General features: G+C 43.7%; 1 protein-coding gene across 1 annotated transcript in view; it reads left to right on the forward strand.

Annotated features, from left to right (window-relative positions):
• The window catches only part of HDAC5 (histone deacetylase 5), a 96354-nt gene that overhangs the window by 73634 nt on the left and 5006 nt on the right, over window positions 1-17714 (forward strand). The window contains 10 exon segments of the mRNA XM_061590616.1: window positions 332-465; window positions 4196-4316; window positions 5531-5580; window positions 9105-9212; window positions 9878-9933; window positions 11102-11189; window positions 13895-14014; window positions 15137-15234; window positions 15895-16013; window positions 17335-17468. Coding sequence (XP_061446600.1) covers window positions 332-465; window positions 4196-4316; window positions 5531-5580; window positions 9105-9212; window positions 9878-9933; window positions 11102-11189; window positions 13895-14014; window positions 15137-15234; window positions 15895-16013; window positions 17335-17468 — 1028 coding nt within the window.

Consider the following 17714-nt stretch of genomic DNA (forward strand, 5'->3'; position numbering starts at 1 on the left):
TTGAACAAAGCCTCCAAATAGTTTTTGTGATCTGTACTTGGTGTTGAATCATATGAAGTATTGAATGTAACTGAACATGTGCAGAATGTATGTTTACACAACGAACATTACTGGCTCATATACGTCAAGCTTTCAGTGCAGAGTATGTGATTTCCTTTGAGCCCCTACACCTTTTTATTCCAGAAGTCAAGCACCACTGGTGATTTATGATCCTTCCAGCATTGCTATGATCTTACCAGTCTCCCTTCTCTTTCTTTCTCTTCCTGCCCCCAACCTTTCTCATTCTCTCTCTTCTACTCCCCCCCAATTCTCCAATCCTGTCCTCTCACAGGTGTAGTTTATGACACATTCATGCTGAAGCATCAGTGCACATGTGGAAACACTAATGTTCACCCAGAGCATGCTGGGAGAATCCAGAGTATCTGGTCCAGATTACAGGAGACGGGATTGTTAAACAAGTGCGAGGTAAGAATCCTTGAGAGTGGAAACCTGCCAGCAAATGGTAAGGCAGGTACAAGGGCTGGGTTGAAATGGTGAGCAAATTTTTGGGAATGATTTCGCAGTGACAGAAGCGCCCCACCCCCACCTAGAGTGTCTGATTAAGAGAAGCAAAAATAAAAAGCTTCCCCCCTAAAGGCGTATAGGTTTATAAAATCATGATCAATATCTCAGGTACAAAAGAGAATAGCTATCAAAGGAAATATAAATGTATGTATGTGGTTTTTAAAAGCCTCTATAACTACATACATCCCAAGACTAGGGCCTGTGTGTAGATTCAGTGTTTTCTCCAGGATGGCCCAGTGCATCCCAGGAAAACTCAACACTCTTACAAAGTCAGTACTGTTAATGTCCATAATCCTGCAGAAGTGTAACAGTGAAGAACAGACCTCTAACATCCAATTCTGTAGTAGCCCATGTACAATATGAAAGCGCACGTTCCTGCATGAAAAACATATATGCACTCCCCCATTGCTCCCTCAGTAATTTTCAAGCAGGTTACTTTGTTACATTTTTCATGCAGGAACGTGTAATGACTTTATAAGAGTGTTGACTTCCCCCTGGGCTGAACATCAATTATGCACTGAACGTTCCTGGGGAAAACATCTATGCAATCTCTTCATGTCTGCCACATCTTCAAATTTAGCTATGAGGGTGAGTCTTTTGCTCATTTACTTCCTTAATTCTTACAAACGGGTGGGGGTCAGGGAAGTTGTTCAGAAGTAATGTCTCTGTATCAACAGGATTCTTGAGTTCCTGAGAGAAATTGGGTTAAATCCAGCGACGGGAAGTTTGCAAACAAAATTATGTAGGACCTGTTTGGGTATTTCAACAGGTAACATTTGTTATCAAGCCTGCCCTTTTACAGAATGATCAAACCCACACAAAAAAGCAGCCTTATGGCACCTTAAAGACTAGTAGATTTATTTTAGCATCAGCTTTTGTAAAATAAAACCTACTTTGTTACGAATTCTCCTGGTAAGAGGCACTGAGACCTCAGGTCAGACTAAGATGTTGTTTTATTGATTCAGACCATGAGTTGAAAATAAGGGCCTAGAAAACATACTGTTACATATGAATGTGGTAGAATGCTTTATTTGATCATCTATACTCATGAATAAGTTTGTATACAAAACAGGGGAATTGATCGGCCTTCTGTTGACTTTTCAGTCGCCATATATCATAAACATACACAAACATGTGAATGAAGTCTTTCTGTCACAAGGCTAGATGCTGTTACAGTGTAATCAATTTTTATACTTGGTCTGCTGGTCCTTCTCTCTTTGTATTTTTGTACATAAGATCCTGGCTTGTTTTGGCTGCTTCGTTAAATTAATTGATATATTTCATTTATATTCCCACCTTTGCTCCAAGGAGCTCAAGGTGGTATATACATGGTTTTGAGCTATGGCCCCTCCCTATTGAAATTATGTATGTAGCCAAACAATTTAGGCAGCATTTGAAAACACCCAGATTTGTAGTGTCAATGTACCCATTCAGGGTGATAGTACTGCGTTATCATTGACTCCTGGGTACAGTCTGTGCACACAAATGGATCAGAGACCAGGACTATGTCTAAAATGGACACAGAGACACAGGAATTTAAATCTGGTTATATGGCTGCTTCTGACTGTTAAAGTATTTTGAAATTGATATAAGGGTGCTATCACAAGTGATGCTAAGAATACCTCTCTGTCTCCAAGTGGGTTTTTTAAAAATGTAAAACAACCTTGTGCTTATGGTTTATGTAGCACGTAAAAGGGTAAACATCCATTTTAAAATTCGAATAATAGTCCTTGGAACTGTAGCTGTTATTGAATTCCAGTGTTCTGATGCATCCTTTTGCCATGAACAAGACAATGTGGTCTTAAAGCTGTGCATTATCATTTGCTGATCCCCATGTTTTCACCATAGCAACAATGGGGTCTCTTCCTGGGGATGTGACCTCTTCTGCATCAGGAAATGCTCAGTGCAATATTTCTAAGAGTGTGAAGATGTTAACATTTGAAGAGGCACAAGTGGGAGTGAAGTCACTCTGAGCAAATGAGAAATATAAAAAGTACTTGTATTTCTCTCTTGTGAAAGCACCCTTTGTAGCATAGAGATGCTCTTACAGCTTAATTATGGCACATTGTATTCTGCTGCTTTGTCAGTGCACTTTTAAAGGCTCTCAGCACAATCCCAATTATGTCAGCTCAGCAGTAAATCCAAGTCAATGAGGTTTACTCCCAGGTAAGTGAGTTTAGGATTGCAGCCTTCAGTCTATTGTAATCTTAACTCTCCCAGAGAGCTGGTGCATCGAATTCACAAACAACCTTAAAGGTATGAGCAAGCTCAGTCATTGCCAGTTTTATTCTCCCTGCTGAAAGGATGGACCATAAACAAATACAGAAACAAGACAAACAAATGTTTTAATATGACCAATTAAAACATAAATGCACAGTTTAATATTTATGATGGAGCTATGCAGCCACTTGGGATGTCACAGGAAAAGGTCTTGAATGCTGGAATCCAAACAATATACTGTTGCCCATCAGTTCTGATTCTTTACAATTTTGTGCTCATTCAAATAAAGAAAGCAGTTTGTCCAGATGCATCTGGATGTTAACCTTCTTCAGCAGAGAAATCTGAAAAGAGATAAGATAATCTACTGTATAAAAGCAAGTCCCAGTTAGGCCCTTTTGGTCTCTCAGACACTCTTGTTGCCTTTGATTTTTGCCTGGCCTTCCCTTCCCTGAATGTTTGCCTTTTCTTCTATTTTATGATAATTCCACATAACTTGATGAACTAAGCCACCTGGTGGGAAAATCTTTGGCGGCAGTTTTTCTTTAATTAAAGAGGCAATTACTCTGTCAGTGTTTTGTTTTGTTTTTAATTGTTATATGCATCTGGTGGTCTGAGGCCTAGGCTGGCACCTAGCATTCTTGATGGGTCACTTTCATTGGAGGATGGCAAGCCTTGAAGTGCCACCACTACCCCTAGTTATACTCCATCTCCTTATCCCCTTCTACTGCTGGGTGGCCAAGCTCTTACCACTTTTAGGCCTAGTTTTTTTTTTTTTTTTAAAGCAGATGACGAGGTAAACCTGTGTATGTTTTGTGCCACCTCAGATGGCAGGGTGAGGGCTAACAAAATATATATTCAGGAAGCCATATTACATGAAGCAAATTCTGCTCTAAAGTGCCCTTACTGACACTGTCAGCTGACAGCAGAGACTGCAAGATTACAAAAACTTTTCTTCATGGAATACTTACAGTTAAGATGGATGCAACAAAAGTTATACAGAAACCATGGCAAGGGAGGGGCAAGATGGAGAAAGGTCTGGAAATTATGCATCTGAAAGCTGCCGATACTCTAGGCCAGGAATGAGGAACCTGTGACTTTCCAGAAGATTTTGGACTCCAGTTTCAGTCTGACCCAGCCAGTATGGCTAATGGTCAGGGATGATGGGGGTTGTGGTCCAGCAATCTCTGGAGGGCCACAGGTTCCCCACCACTACTCTAGGCTGAATTATCTGGATTGAAACTGGCACAGAATTCTCATCAGCCATTCTAACAAAACATTGGCATAGCTCTTATAAGGCATAGGACCTGTGTCAATGGAAAATAATTTCAGGAGGGAAGTCCATGTCACTTCTGAAGGTCTTCAGAATCCATATTTACATCTTTTGCCCCAATCTCGCTTTTTTTCCTACTAGAGGATTCGAGGCCGAAAAGCAACATTGGACGAAATCCAGACAGTCCATTCGGAGCATCATACGTTACTATATGGAACCAGCCCACTGAACCGGCAAAAACTTGACAGCAAGAAGTTGCTAGGTAGGATGTCTATAACAGATCACATTAATCTGTTTTTTTCTTGATGCAGCATATGGAACTCTTTTTTTAACCATAGCATGTATGCAATCTTGTATTTTTCTGATTAGTAGGTAAAATAAGAAAATATGAGCTTAAATATGGGGAGGGATACACACAGTCCACTGCAGGACCTTTCTAAACTCTCTCCTAATGTCAAAGCTTTCACCAATGCTAGCTTTCCCTTTATACCTTTCCTATGGGGACTAGGAAGCTGAAATTCTCATGAATTTTATGGATGAAATGAAAATTGTACTGTGGTTATGGCAATAAATAATCATCTCTGAATATATACACTGTGTGGATGCAGTTTTCTGTGCATAACTGTATCAGCTTCAGCTGGTACAGCTGCTGCATCTGTTTCTGGACCAGGACAGCTTGATCACAGTAGTCTAGGCAATACACTCTATGTGGGCCTTTCCTTGCACTTTTTCTGGGAACCTCAGTTAGTGTAGAATGTTGTAGCATGATTGCTGATGAGAGTGAGACCCTGTCATCATATTACACTCCTGCTCAGAGATCTGCACTGGCTGCCAGTTTGTTACCAGGCCAATTCAAGATGTTTCTGTTAGTATATAAAACCTTTAACAGATTGGGATCAGTTTATCTCATATATACACAGTAAACTGCTTTAATCTGTGGAACTGGCAATTGTATAAGTGCCATATAATTTTTTTCCACATATGCAAGGAATCAATCCTTCCGTGTGGTAGCACCTACCCTCTGGAACTCCCTGCCCTTTGATATTAGTAGGTGCCTCATTGTATTGCCCGCTAGAAAGTTTTTTGTTTTGACATGCTGAGCTAGACATGCAAATTTGACACGTATTTTATTTTTTAAATTGCTGATTTTATTTATATTTTGAAAATGTTTAGATCAACTTGTTTTTAACATCTGGTTTGATTGGTATTTTAGTTTATATTTTATGTAAACCGCTTTGATGATTAAGCAGCATAAAAATCCTGTTAAATCAATAAGATAATTTGTTGTGCAAAAGACTTTCCTTTCTAACAGTAGTAAAGGACCTGGCTGTGGCATAGACCTTCTGTGCTTTCTCTTCCTGCTAAATTCCTGTTCTCGTTCTGATGACTTCTCAAAGTAAATGAGGAGGAGGTGTGCCCATGTTCACTGTCTGCTGTGTGTGTGTATCATAATCTTCCCTGTCCCTCTCTTTACAGGTCCCCTTACTCAGAAGATGTATGCTGTCCTCCCATGTGGTGGAATTGGAGTGAGTGTGTGGCTCTCAAAGGAACTATGCAGTTGGAGATTTGATGGTTGGGGAAGGGAGGGGATGGCACTTTTCTTCCCATGTTCCTGATTAAACCCTCCCTTTATACTTTCAGCACATTCACACCATACATTTATTCCACTGTTATTCATTTTAAATAGTCATGGCTTCCCCCAAAGAATCCTGGGAAGTGCAGTTTATTAAAGGGTGCTGAGAGTTGTTAGGAAACACCTATTCCCCTCATAGAGCTACAATTCTTAGGGTTCTCTGGGAAGAGGGACTGACTATTAAACCACTCTGGGAATTGTAGCTCTGTGAGGGGAATAAGGGTCTCTGAACAACTCTCATCACCCTTCACAAATTACACTTCCCAGGATTCTTTGGGGAAACCATGACTGTTTAAAGTAGAATAAATATATGGTGTGAATGTAGCCTTTGTCACACATTTTTGGGAAGAGTCCCTATTTACTAGGGGCCCATTTTCCCTTGGTATAATACTTTATGAGTGGGCTTTTGTGTGTGGGCTTTTAAACATCATTAGCTTGCTGACATGGGCACTAGAATTGCCAGGATTTTCTTGAAGATACTAGCTCTCTCTTCCTGGTCTTTAGAAGTTTAGGGCCAAATTAAATAAGACAGTGACAGAAATGTATTTCTTTTCATGTGTCAGAGTGAACACTCTTTTTATATGAAGTGGAAGATCAGTAAAAGTACCATGTGTAAGAGAGGTTCTGAACCCTTCCCCCTCCCAAACAGTCTGGAGGAAGGGTAGAGTAACTGCTTTGCATGCAGAAGGCAAAGGTTCAATCCCTGGCATTTCCAGGTAGAGCTGGGAAAGACTCCTGGAGAATGTAAATGTGTAACAAAGGTATAAATAAAATACAATAGTGTATAATCTCATATATCCAGGATAATGCCTGAACATCAAACTGATGTGACAACCAATAAACTGATTATGCCTGAGACCATACTGTTTTCACCCAGTGGGTCTTCCTTAGTGATCAAAAAATTTTAAAACACACAATTTATCACAAAGTGGCTAACACTGGGTCAAAGTGTCTCTGGTCTCAGGCATTATCTATTTATTGTTTGTAACATCAGTTTGATGTTCAGGCATTATCCTGAATAGATGAGGTAAATTACTATTGTATTTTAGTAACTTTATTTATACAGTAGGGCCACACTCATATGGCGGGTTACGTTCTGGACCCCTGCTGAAAAGCGAAAAACGCTGAAAAGCGGAACTCATTGAATAGAATGGTGCACGACTCCTGAAAACCGCCATAAAAGCGGAACAAGTGCCGTATGAGTGGGGCTTTAGTCTAATGGTGTTTAATTGAGACCGCCGCATTAGTGAAGGTCCATAAAGGAGGGCCCTACTGTATTCTCATTATACATTTACATTCTCTTGTGGGATTAAAGTTGTATTTCTAGCTTCCGTATGTTTTAGCAGCATTTAGTAATATTTTTTGTCCTTACCCAACTCAGTGTCTTAGTCTGGGGTCTGCATAGCCTTTACTTGTGTCTTGAAACCCTAGAGAGCCACTGCCAATCACTGTAGACATTATTGAGCTAGATAGGCCAGTAGTCTGATTTTGTATAAGGCAGCTTCCTATATCTTAAGAAAGATATTTTGATCACATCTTCCTGTCCTTCTGGATTTTCCTGTAACTGTGTCTTAATTGCTACACCTTTGGGCATCTCAACCTATTTTCTCCTTTCTAGAGACTGTGCCGTAGTTTGGGAAATGCCTTATTTCAGAACTTATGGTTCTGAACTTCAGAGCTTATGGCTCCATAGAATATGGATGGGTCTATAAAGCCAAACTCTGAATTGCTGTGAACTCTGTCACTATCCCCCCCCCATGACCCCCTCTCTCTCATTTCATGCTGTATTGCTCTCACCTTTCATGCACTCTCTTTGCTCTTTGACAGACACTCACACCCTGGCCCTCATGTTATATGTGAGTGGCACAGGCTCACATTTTAAAAAATTATACTACAGTCCACAAAGCCTATAACGGAATCCTTTGGTTTTAAAATAGGGAGCAGGGGAGAAACCCTGATCCTGGTTTTTTACCCAAAAAGTAAACTGAGAACAAATAGGCAGTAGGGATGAGTCAAAAGGTGTTGAGGTGTTTGCCTAGACACATGCTAATGCTGTATCTGTGGATAGCGATCAGGGGCTCACATGGAAGCCCTATCCCTGTGTGCTTTGCCCCTAGCCTGTGCTCAGCCCTCGACTTGTGTTGATCAATGAAAATCTGCAAGGGGATTCTACTTATGTGCTATACCCCAAGGAAAAGGGCGCCTCAAAAGAGGGTTGTTCCATATCTTCTAGGGTCCCACAGCTGTCTAAAGGGTTAACAAAGGCATGGACTCATGATCGATCTCTTCCAAGGGTGGCTTAATTTCAGGTCTCATTGTTCACCAGCCAGCCTCCACCACATCCTAGGTTACTTTTACCAGTAAATACAGTCCTTCTGCAGGCCTCTTTTCCTGGGGTGCCAGGCTTTGTATTGTTGTCCTTGGCAGGCTCAAGTCCAGGACTCCAGGGTTTTCCTGTGGAGGAAGGGGGCTGGGCAAACTTGAAATGCTGCTATTCCCTCTTTGGCCCCACCCAATGGGGCTTAGGGAGAGAGCCTGCAGATGGCCCCTAGCAGGGGAGCAAGGGCCAAGCTTCTCTTCTTTTGACAGAGGACTCTCCCTTAGAGACCTAGCTACTCCAGCCTCTCCTCTGGACTTCCACTACCCTTCTTCCCACTCTCTGAGGCCTTTTATATCCCCACCATTCTGGTTGAGACCCTGCAGCTATACTCCGTCCCTCCCCTTCCCTTCCCTCAGACAGATAAATGAGAGGGACCCACCCAGCTCCTTATAGCGTAGATGGAGCCTCCAGGCAATGTCCGCATATGGTCTCCTCAGGAGCCACTGCCTGATTGATGTTAGGTAGTGTGGATTAGGGCCTACTTAAAGGGGAAAGTGCTGGAAAAGGACCATCAAGCCTCTGCGGCCTATCACAACTTGTCTTCACTTGAACATGAGTAGAACTGTCCGCATGATTGGGGGCTGTGATAGAGCAGGATCCCCGATTGCTCAGAGGAGTCTACTCATGTTCAAGTGAACACGAGTAGAAACTCCCTGCAGAGTTTCCTTGAAACCAGGGATGGTTGCGGACCGTGAGGGGGCATGAAGCCCAGGAGGATGTGTGTGTGTGGGAACTTGTATGTGCATCCTGCTCCTCTCCACAGTTTGAGCATCTTCAGGGGAATGTCTGAACGTGCCCAAGAAGTTAAAAGGAGGATTAGCAGTAACTTCCTCTTCCGGCTGACTGTATGTGCCCTCTTCATCTGCAAGCCTACTTGAGCCTTGGCAAAGACTCACTCTTGCCAGTGCCTGTGTGAAGTTTGTCCCTTTCCTCAAGCCCCTTGTTCTTGTCACCAAACAAAGGCAAGCTGAATGATCCTGCTCTTCTCTCCTCTTGCACCCCTGAGCTTTTGCAAATATCTGTACCTTCCATGGCAGGTTGACATTGACACAGTGTGGAACGAGATGCACTCATCCAGTGCAGTCCGCATGGCTGTTGGTTGCTTGGTGGAGCTGGCCTTTAAAGTGGCATCTGGAGAGCTTAAGGTAAGTTCTGCCCAGCATGCAGCTTGTTTTTCCATGTTGCAGCCCCTGGCCCCCCACCTTCAAGTCTTGTTCCCAAGCTCGGACATGCGTGAATTATGCTCATGTTGCTCGGTTCCAGCTCTCATTGCTTACAAAGCACACCTGGGCTGCTGTTAGAGCTTCAAAGCGATGTGTTCAAAAATTCCAGCACTTTAAGCTGAGCGTTTCTGAGTTTCTGCAGAATGTCTTTCACCTCTGACAAGAAGCAACATCTAACAGAGGTCATGTAAGGATACGTATCTCAGCGCATGCAGAACGCCCCAGGGGGGTGGGCTGTTCAGTGTGCACTTTGATGTGGGGCATTTTCTTTACACCTGATCCTGTTTTGCTGCGCTCCATGACCTTGTTCTGTGAGTGAGGACTGGTGGACCCAACTGGGATTGATGGGCCATTATCCAAGGTTTGCATAAACTCAACCCTGAAGCTCAATGGGTGGCTTTGGGCCAGACACCATTTCTCATCCTATCCTACCTCATTGGGTTGTTGCAAAGATAAAATGTGCAGAAGGGGGGCTATGTTCAGTACTTTGACGTCCTTGGAGAAAGGGTGGGATAAGAATGTCATAAATACAAAACAAAGGGATTAATAAATGGATGAATATAGTATGTGTCTTTTTCTTCCTGCAGAATGGATTTGCAGTCATCCGGCCACCCGGTCATCATGCAGAAGAGTCAACAGCTATGTAAGTGTGTAACATAAAGGATTTTTTTGTGCTTAACTATAAACAAATCCCTCTCTTTTAAAACATTTTTTAGATGAGATGGAAGGAAAGTGAGGTGTTCCCCCCCCCAGAATGCTGTTTTATGTGTCTTCCTCACTGCTGACTTGTGATCTGCTTTGGGTTGAAATCTTGTCCTCTCTATTCAATATCACTTTACACCTGATGCGGTTCTTACTAAGAAATTACACAAATCTATTTAAGGAGTTCTTAAGGGCACTTCCTGCAACTCTTTTCCACCTATATGAAACTGAGACACTGTGGAGGAGGGTATTCTGAATTGTTTATGTCTTCCTACTGGCTTTGAGGAGTGGGGCAATGCAAATTTGTCAAAGCTTTGTCCCCTTTTGTGGGAGAAGCCCACCTCGATTATCACCCTGTAATTCCAGTCCTGCTTAATTTGCATCAGCATGGTAGAGTATCTGCTCTGTTATTCCTCCATTGAGTATGATCTGGAATGTTATTTTCTATCCACCCTTCTTGTGGATTAGCTAGTTTAGAAGAGAAAGGAGCCGGACCAAATTGATTGTCCTTGACTTGGATTCAGACTTAGTGGCACTTAGTTTCCCATTGGAATCAATTTGAAAAGTGACTCACGGTGACTAACTTAAGCTGTGCTGATTTCAGTGGAAACTAAGTGTGAGTATAGTCTCAAAAACATGGCAACAATTAACTTGCATTACTGCTTCCAGGAGATGCAGCCTCTTAGTTGAATGAGCATACCTGAGTCCATGAACGGTGATCAAGCCTGCTATCTGTGATGCAGCTTCCTTGGAAGATTCTTTTAACTATGTCCACCCTTCTCTTAATAAATTGGGCAGGGTGGTTATTATTTATTAATACATGTATTTGTATACCACTATATCATTTCAAAAAACATCAAAGCTGTTTACAAAAGCATGTGGCAAAGCTGCCATATTTTTGATGATAGTCAACACGTCTGATAGCTAGGCCAGCATTAACATTTCAGTGGTTAACAGGACTGGGGGTAGATTGGATTGTGAATATGCTCTGTGTGTGGGGGGGTACACCTTTTTTTTTTTAAAAAAAGAGTGCTTTTATTGTGCTTTTTAGGATGTTTCTCCTAGTCCTTATCTGAAATCTGGTTTCTTTCTCCCGTTTCATTTCCCAGGGGCTTCTGCTTCTTCAACTCTGTTGCCATTGCTGCTAAGCTCCTCCAGCAAAAACTTGCCATTAGCAAAATCCTCATTGTGGACTGGGTAAGGGTCTTCCTCTCTCTCTGCGCCTGCAGTTGCCATTCCTTACAGAGCAAAGCAAAAAGCGCACGGAGATGCACCCTCCCTCGGGCCCACTCCCAACTTTCTGCTAATAATTGAAACCTGGCCTTTCTGACAGCACCCAAAATGGTGCTGTCAACAAGGTTATATCCATAATTGGTACCACTTAGGTCACATTCACACCATACATTTAAAGCACTTTTATACCTCTAACCGTCATGGCTTCCCCCAAAGAATCCTGGGAGCTATAGTTTAAGGGTGCTGAGAGGAGACCCCTCACAGGGCTACAACTCCCAGCATCCTTAAGCAAACTACCGTTCCCAGGATTCTTGGGGGGCGCCAAAGTGGTGTAAGAGTGGTTTAAATGTATGATATTGATGTTGTGAAGAACTCGCAAGTTCCCACTGGGGTCAACTCCCAAGCCCAGGGCAACTGATCCCAGCCAGGCACAACCCGTGCCTCCCTTACTAGGGCTGAGTTAAACCAACACCAACCCTGCCAAGTAGGTAGACTGCCGCCACCCCTTAAATCTAGTCACCCACTCTGGGCCAAGGGGAAATCCAACGTGCCAGAAATAGACCTGCCAATGATTCCAGAAGACAAGAGCCAAAGATACACTCCTTGTCTTGGAGCCTTAAGACAAAATACCAACTATATGGTAGCCTGTGGCTAATTGGCCAAGGTGCTCGATTCAGAGCCAATTTCCCCCTGAAATGAACACACCCTGGTAAATATGAGGTAGCTTTATTAAAATAAAATATAAGTGCAAAAATGTAACAGCAAAATAATTCCTTAAACCAAACACCCCCAAGGGTTAGGTAAAATACAAAATGCAGAGAGTTCAAGGCACAGTTAAAAATAACAAAGCTGTCTAGCCTAATCTATACTCACACAAGATAACCAACAGAGTAACATCATGGTTCCACATCTCCTCAGAGATGATAGCCTGGATAGCAGATGGAAGATGGAACCCCAATATCAGGTAGCAGCAAGGAACATTGGGGAACAAAGACCTAAACTCTTGGTTCTATTTTTATGGGGAAAAGCCCAGCAACAGCCAGGAATTAATTAGCCAATCAGGGGGCTTTCTGATAATGAAATCTAACGGTCATGTGCTTCTCCAACCTTCCTAGGAACCTTCCCAGGCGTATGGCCTTGAGTACCAGTCTCGGCTGATAAGCAGGTGCTCTTGCTTACTGCTTAATTAACTGAGTTCAGCTGTGAGAACTAACAGTCTCATGGCCTCTCAGAGGCCCTAATTCAGGCAAGATGTTTCCCCCCACAATTCCTTTCCACAGAACCATTTTAGTTAACAACCTTACAAACCAGGCATTCTTGAAAGATGTGACCTTAACTTCTGAACTGCAGGGTGTGTTTTTTTCATTTTTCATATTTCGGGGTTTCAAATTGTAACCATGTCACTTCGTCTGTTTTCGGTTTGCTTAAGGTGGGATTGGATGTGGGGGCAGCAGAGCTCTGGCTTGAAACATAGGTTGCCACCAAATACCACCACAGTTACAAGTGGGAGGATGAATGCAACACCCCCACTTTGTTCAGATGAGAGTCAGCAAAGGGTGATTATTTGAAAGTGTTTGTATTCAGATGCAGACACACAAGTACAAAGGGAGTTCAGACCCTGCCAAGTAGTCCTAATAAAACTCATCTAAGGGCCAAACTATGTGTGACTCCACCCACCCAGTTAGCAATTACATGAATGGTTCTTAAAAAGTGAATAGGAAGCACAGGAAGCTTTAGTGGTGGTGGTAGGGGAAGGGGACTTTTAACCCTTTGTCCCCTCCCATAGTCCCAGTTTGGATCAGGGCTCCTGCTGCTTAAGAAACCATTCATGCAATTGCTAATTGTGTGAATGGGGCCCTTCTTCTACGTGTTAAACCTTCCACACTGGATGGGCCTGCGTGCATACCCAAGTATAAAAAATAAAGAGAGAACTGGGCTTCAGGAGCTATAGAGATAGGGTGTGGCAGCTCTGCGTTTAGGTGACTCCTCAAGCACTGCAGTTCTAATATGGTGGTGATCTGGCATGTCCTAAGATATTGCCACAGCTGACTGCTATGCCACCCTTTTCTGTTCTTTCCACATGCATTTTTGCCTGGTCCAGGCCCTTGCACCTCAGTGTTGTCAGTGTACCCATGCTGATTTTTGTATACAATAAATTTATGTCCTGCCTTTCTCCCATCATGGAAGAGCCCAACGCAGTGTATGTATAGACCCCGGGTGCTCTCCCATCCAGGCACACCCAGACCTAGACTTGCTGAGCTTCAATGAGCTCCATGCCCTGGACCTGAAGAACCAATGGGCTTCTCTGCCTGCCGTCTTGTTGCAGGTTCTGGGTTTGCTATCCTGGCTCAAGAGGCTTAGGCATGATCCTGCCTACTTGGCAGCCTTTTGGAAGATGATAAGATTAATATAAATTCAATAAATAATCATTTTATTATTTCCTTTAACCTATGCTAAGCATGCCCAATTCCTTCATCCTGTCTTCATGGGATTTGACTTCCGGTTCTTGGTTCATCTTTGTGGATCTCCCCTAGAATCCTACTAGCATCCTTCTTGAATGCTATTCCTATCTTGGCCGGGGCCTTTCCTTTGATTTGATAGGCTTGAGGTGGTGTGTCCTTATTGGCTAGCACCTTTCCTGGTCACATTCTACTGCTTTGCTCTGGCAGGATATCCATCATGGCAATGGCACCCAGCAGGCATTCTACAGTGACCCCAATGTGCTCTATGTTTCCCTCCATCGCTATGACAATGGCAATTTCTTCCCAGGCAGTGGAGCTCCTGAAGAGGTGAGTGCATCTTTTATTCACCTCTGGTGCTTGTCTTAGCAATATTCAAAATGCTGGTGCTGAATCCCTCTGTAATCTCCCTAGGTTTTTTAAAAAAACCTTTTTTAAAGCCAAAAGCCTGCTTGAAGCATTCCATGGAGGGGTGGTGGGAGAGGGGGAGGGGTGGTGGGAGAGGGGGAGGGGTGAAAATCCACACTGTATTTGGAGCCAAACAGATACATCAGTGAAAGAAGAAGTAGGTTGGGAACAGCGTTTGCTTTTCAGCCAGCTGCATACATGCCATATATTTAAAGTGCATTTAAAGGACATTTCCCCCCCCCCAAAGAATTCTGGAAACTATGGTTTACCCCTCACAGAGCTACAGTTCACAGCTCCCTTAACAAACTATAGTTCCCAGAATTATTTCAGTGGGTGGGAAAATGTGCTTTAAATGTATGGTGTGGACACAGCCCAAAAACCCTTACACTGGCTCATGTAAGGAGGTACGTCCAGTGCTTATTTGTACAGAGTACCATTGCCTCTTTTTTGCTGCCCATGGCAGTCACTTTATGCTAGCACCCACGGCACTATTATCAAGATATGAGTACCAGCACTTATTTTTTTACCAAAAAAACCCCAAAACCAAAACCCACTGGGTACATCTGTATGCACCCTAAGCACCTCTTCAAGGGAGGGAAGCATTGCTGACAGAAGCATTGGAGGTTTATCCACCAAGATCAGTTGAAATCCAACCAACAGAAAACTTCAGTCAGTTCACTACTACCCTCGCTGCTGTGGAGCAGTCATTTTGTATGGGAGGGAGGTGTTGCTGTGTAGGAGACAGCTTGGGAAGGACAGAAGCTGGAGCACTTCCACTGAGTTGCCAAGAATGCTGAATCTGATGTATTTGTGTGTGTGTCCTCCTCTCTCTGACCCCAAATATTCTGAGGCGACTAGCATTTTCTTCGGCAGATACCTTGCCAGGTGCCTCTTTCTCCTTCCCTGCTCTGTGTTTCTGGGGTCCCATTTGGATGCAGTCCCCCCTCCCCCACTCCATGGTTATATGCCAATTCCTTCCCACTGGCAGCTCTGTACATGATCCAAGGGTCAGCTTTTGTTACTTATGAGTTTTCTCTCTTCCAGGTTGGCAGTGGGATGGGTGTAGGTTACAATGTAAACATTGCCTGGACTGGTGGAGTGGACCCTCCCATTGGTGATGTGGAGTATTTGACCGCCTTCCGGTAGGAGTGCTAGCATTCGCTATCCATAGTGGGGTGGGGCTTTCTCTGATGGGGCACCCACATTTGGTTTCCACCCTGTGAGTTTCCCCACCCCCCATAGATTCTGTGCACTTCTGTAAACCTTGGGGGTTTCCATAAGTCTGCCACTTCATCCTCTTTTTATGTGGGTGGTGCTGTTATGATTACATAAGGAACCGGCATGTGGAGAATTGTGATCATGATTGGTTCATCATCAGACGTCTGGTCTCCTCAACCTGGTGCTACAACTCACATCATCCCTGACAATTATCCAAGCTGGTTGAGGCTGATGGAAGTTTGAGTCCAAAACATCTGGAGGGGACCAGGTTGGGGGAGACTGGACTATCCCAACCAGCACCTTTTTGATAGGAGACATCCAGGTGGAAGTTGCTGAGTGGACTAGAAAATGGGGGGGGGGTTTCCTGTTGTCCCATGGTGGTCTTACATCCGTTGTCCTTTATAGCCTACATAGATGGGCGCTAGATTTAGTCAGTTTATTGGGGAGACTGCAAAGAGACAAGTGGAAAGGCAGATATGGCTGGAATTTCCCTGTTATCTGTATGGTGGGGCAATGGCTGGTGCTGGTGCATCTCCTCCTCCTCCTGAGAGAAGTCTGAGGGCTATTTTGTATCTCCTGTCCAGGACTGTGGTGATGCCAATAGCTAATGAGTTCTCCCCAGATGTGGTCCTCGTTTCTGCCGGCTTTGATGCTGTGGAGGGGCATCTGTCCCCACTGGGTGGATATTCTGTGACGGCCAAATGTGAGTGTGGTTCATATGGGATGACCACCCCCGCCTCAGTTTGTAAATAGAATAAGCCATTTTCATTCAGGGTTTGGATTGGATGGGTACAGAATTGTATCCCTGCTGGGGAGGGATATGTTTACCACTCATCCCCCTTTGGGAAAAACCCTTCTCACACTGCAGTTATTTATTTATCATATTTATATCCTGCCCTGTGGAGCTCAAGATAGTATACAAAAGGTTCCCAGGCAGTTTTCCATCCAGTCATTGACCAGACTCACACCGCTTAGCTTTAGCAAAGGTTTTGTTTCGTGTACCTTCAGACCCTGACCTGGGATCACAAGTTATTCTTGTGGGGTGGACTTAGTTGCCAAGGCCTGTTTGTTTTTTATAGTAAAGATTGTGTGGGGTTTCTCTCAAACCAGCTCAGTCCCCATTATATATACTGTTTTGAGTCTTCATGTACTGTTTAGATGACTAAAGGTTTGTGTGTGTGTGCACAGAACATCACTATCCAGTATGCATGTGATAAGAGTTGCATTCATTTAGGTAACATAGGAGGAGTTTTGCTGATGAAAGTGGATGAGACGACACTGTCTAGAAGCTTTGCAGGCTTGTTGCAGCGGCTCCATATACATGAACTTAGCAAATGCCTTTATTCTGAGTCCAACCATTGGTTCATTTTGCCTAGTATTGTCCATTCTCAGTGGCAGGAGCTCTCCGAGCATTAACTGAGATTCTTGTTAACTGGAGATGGGAAAGGGGTATTATTTGCTTTCCATGCAGAAGGTCCCAGTTCAATCCACGGCGTTTTCAGATATGACTGGGAAAGACTCCCTGTCTGAAACCTTGGAAAGTCATTGCCAGTCAGTGCAGTCAGTATTGAGCTAGATGGACCAATGGTCTGATCTGGTATGAGTCAGCCTCCTCTGTTTCTGTGCTAGAGATTGAACCTGGGACTTTCTGCATCCCAAGCATGTGTGCTCTGCCACTGAGTTATGGCACCTACATGATCAAGCTAGTTGCAGCTCCAGCTTTTCTATTTTTTATCCGTTCAGACCATTTATGCCTCACCTCTGCAATCTTTTGAGGTAGGTTAATGTATTAAACATCACACAAAAAAAGCAAAGGCAACAGTAATGGCTTACTGGTCGTCTGCTCCCACTTCCTCTGGTATGAATGGCTTGAACGCTTATTATTAAGTGTTGAGGGCCATTGTTTTAAATTCCAAGGTGAGCATTAGTGGCTCCCTCCAATCTCTAACTGAGGGAGCAGAGGGAGTACTATATCTCAGTCAGACGATGATAGTTCTTTTCTTTTTTCATTCCCAACCACATAGGTTTTGGGCACTTGACCAAGCAACTGATGAAGCTGGCGGGTGGGCGTGTTGTCCTAGCATTGGAGGGAGGTCATGATCTAACAGCCATCTGTGATGCCTCTGAAGCCTGTGTCTCTGCCTTGCTTGGTCTGGAGGTGAGTGCAGCTGGCACGGAAAAGGCAGGCGTGAAGGCTCAGCTGGTGGCTTGGGATGAGGTCCAAAGATTTTGGGCGATCGTTGGCTGAGATTCTGCCCATACTTTTGAAAAAAGGCCTGGCACTGATTGGATTGGGGTGGGAAAGGTGAATAAAGGCATATCTGTCCTGGCACATGAATGTACATCAGTTTCTGTTTAAATATGCATTTGGATGTCCGTCTCACTGATTGCATCTCCACAAGGC

This window comes from Rhineura floridana, chromosome 11 (assembly GCF_030035675.1).
Source record: "Rhineura floridana isolate rRhiFlo1 chromosome 11, rRhiFlo1.hap2, whole genome shotgun sequence".
Classification (NCBI taxonomy): domain Eukaryota; kingdom Metazoa; phylum Chordata; class Lepidosauria; order Squamata; family Rhineuridae; genus Rhineura; species Rhineura floridana.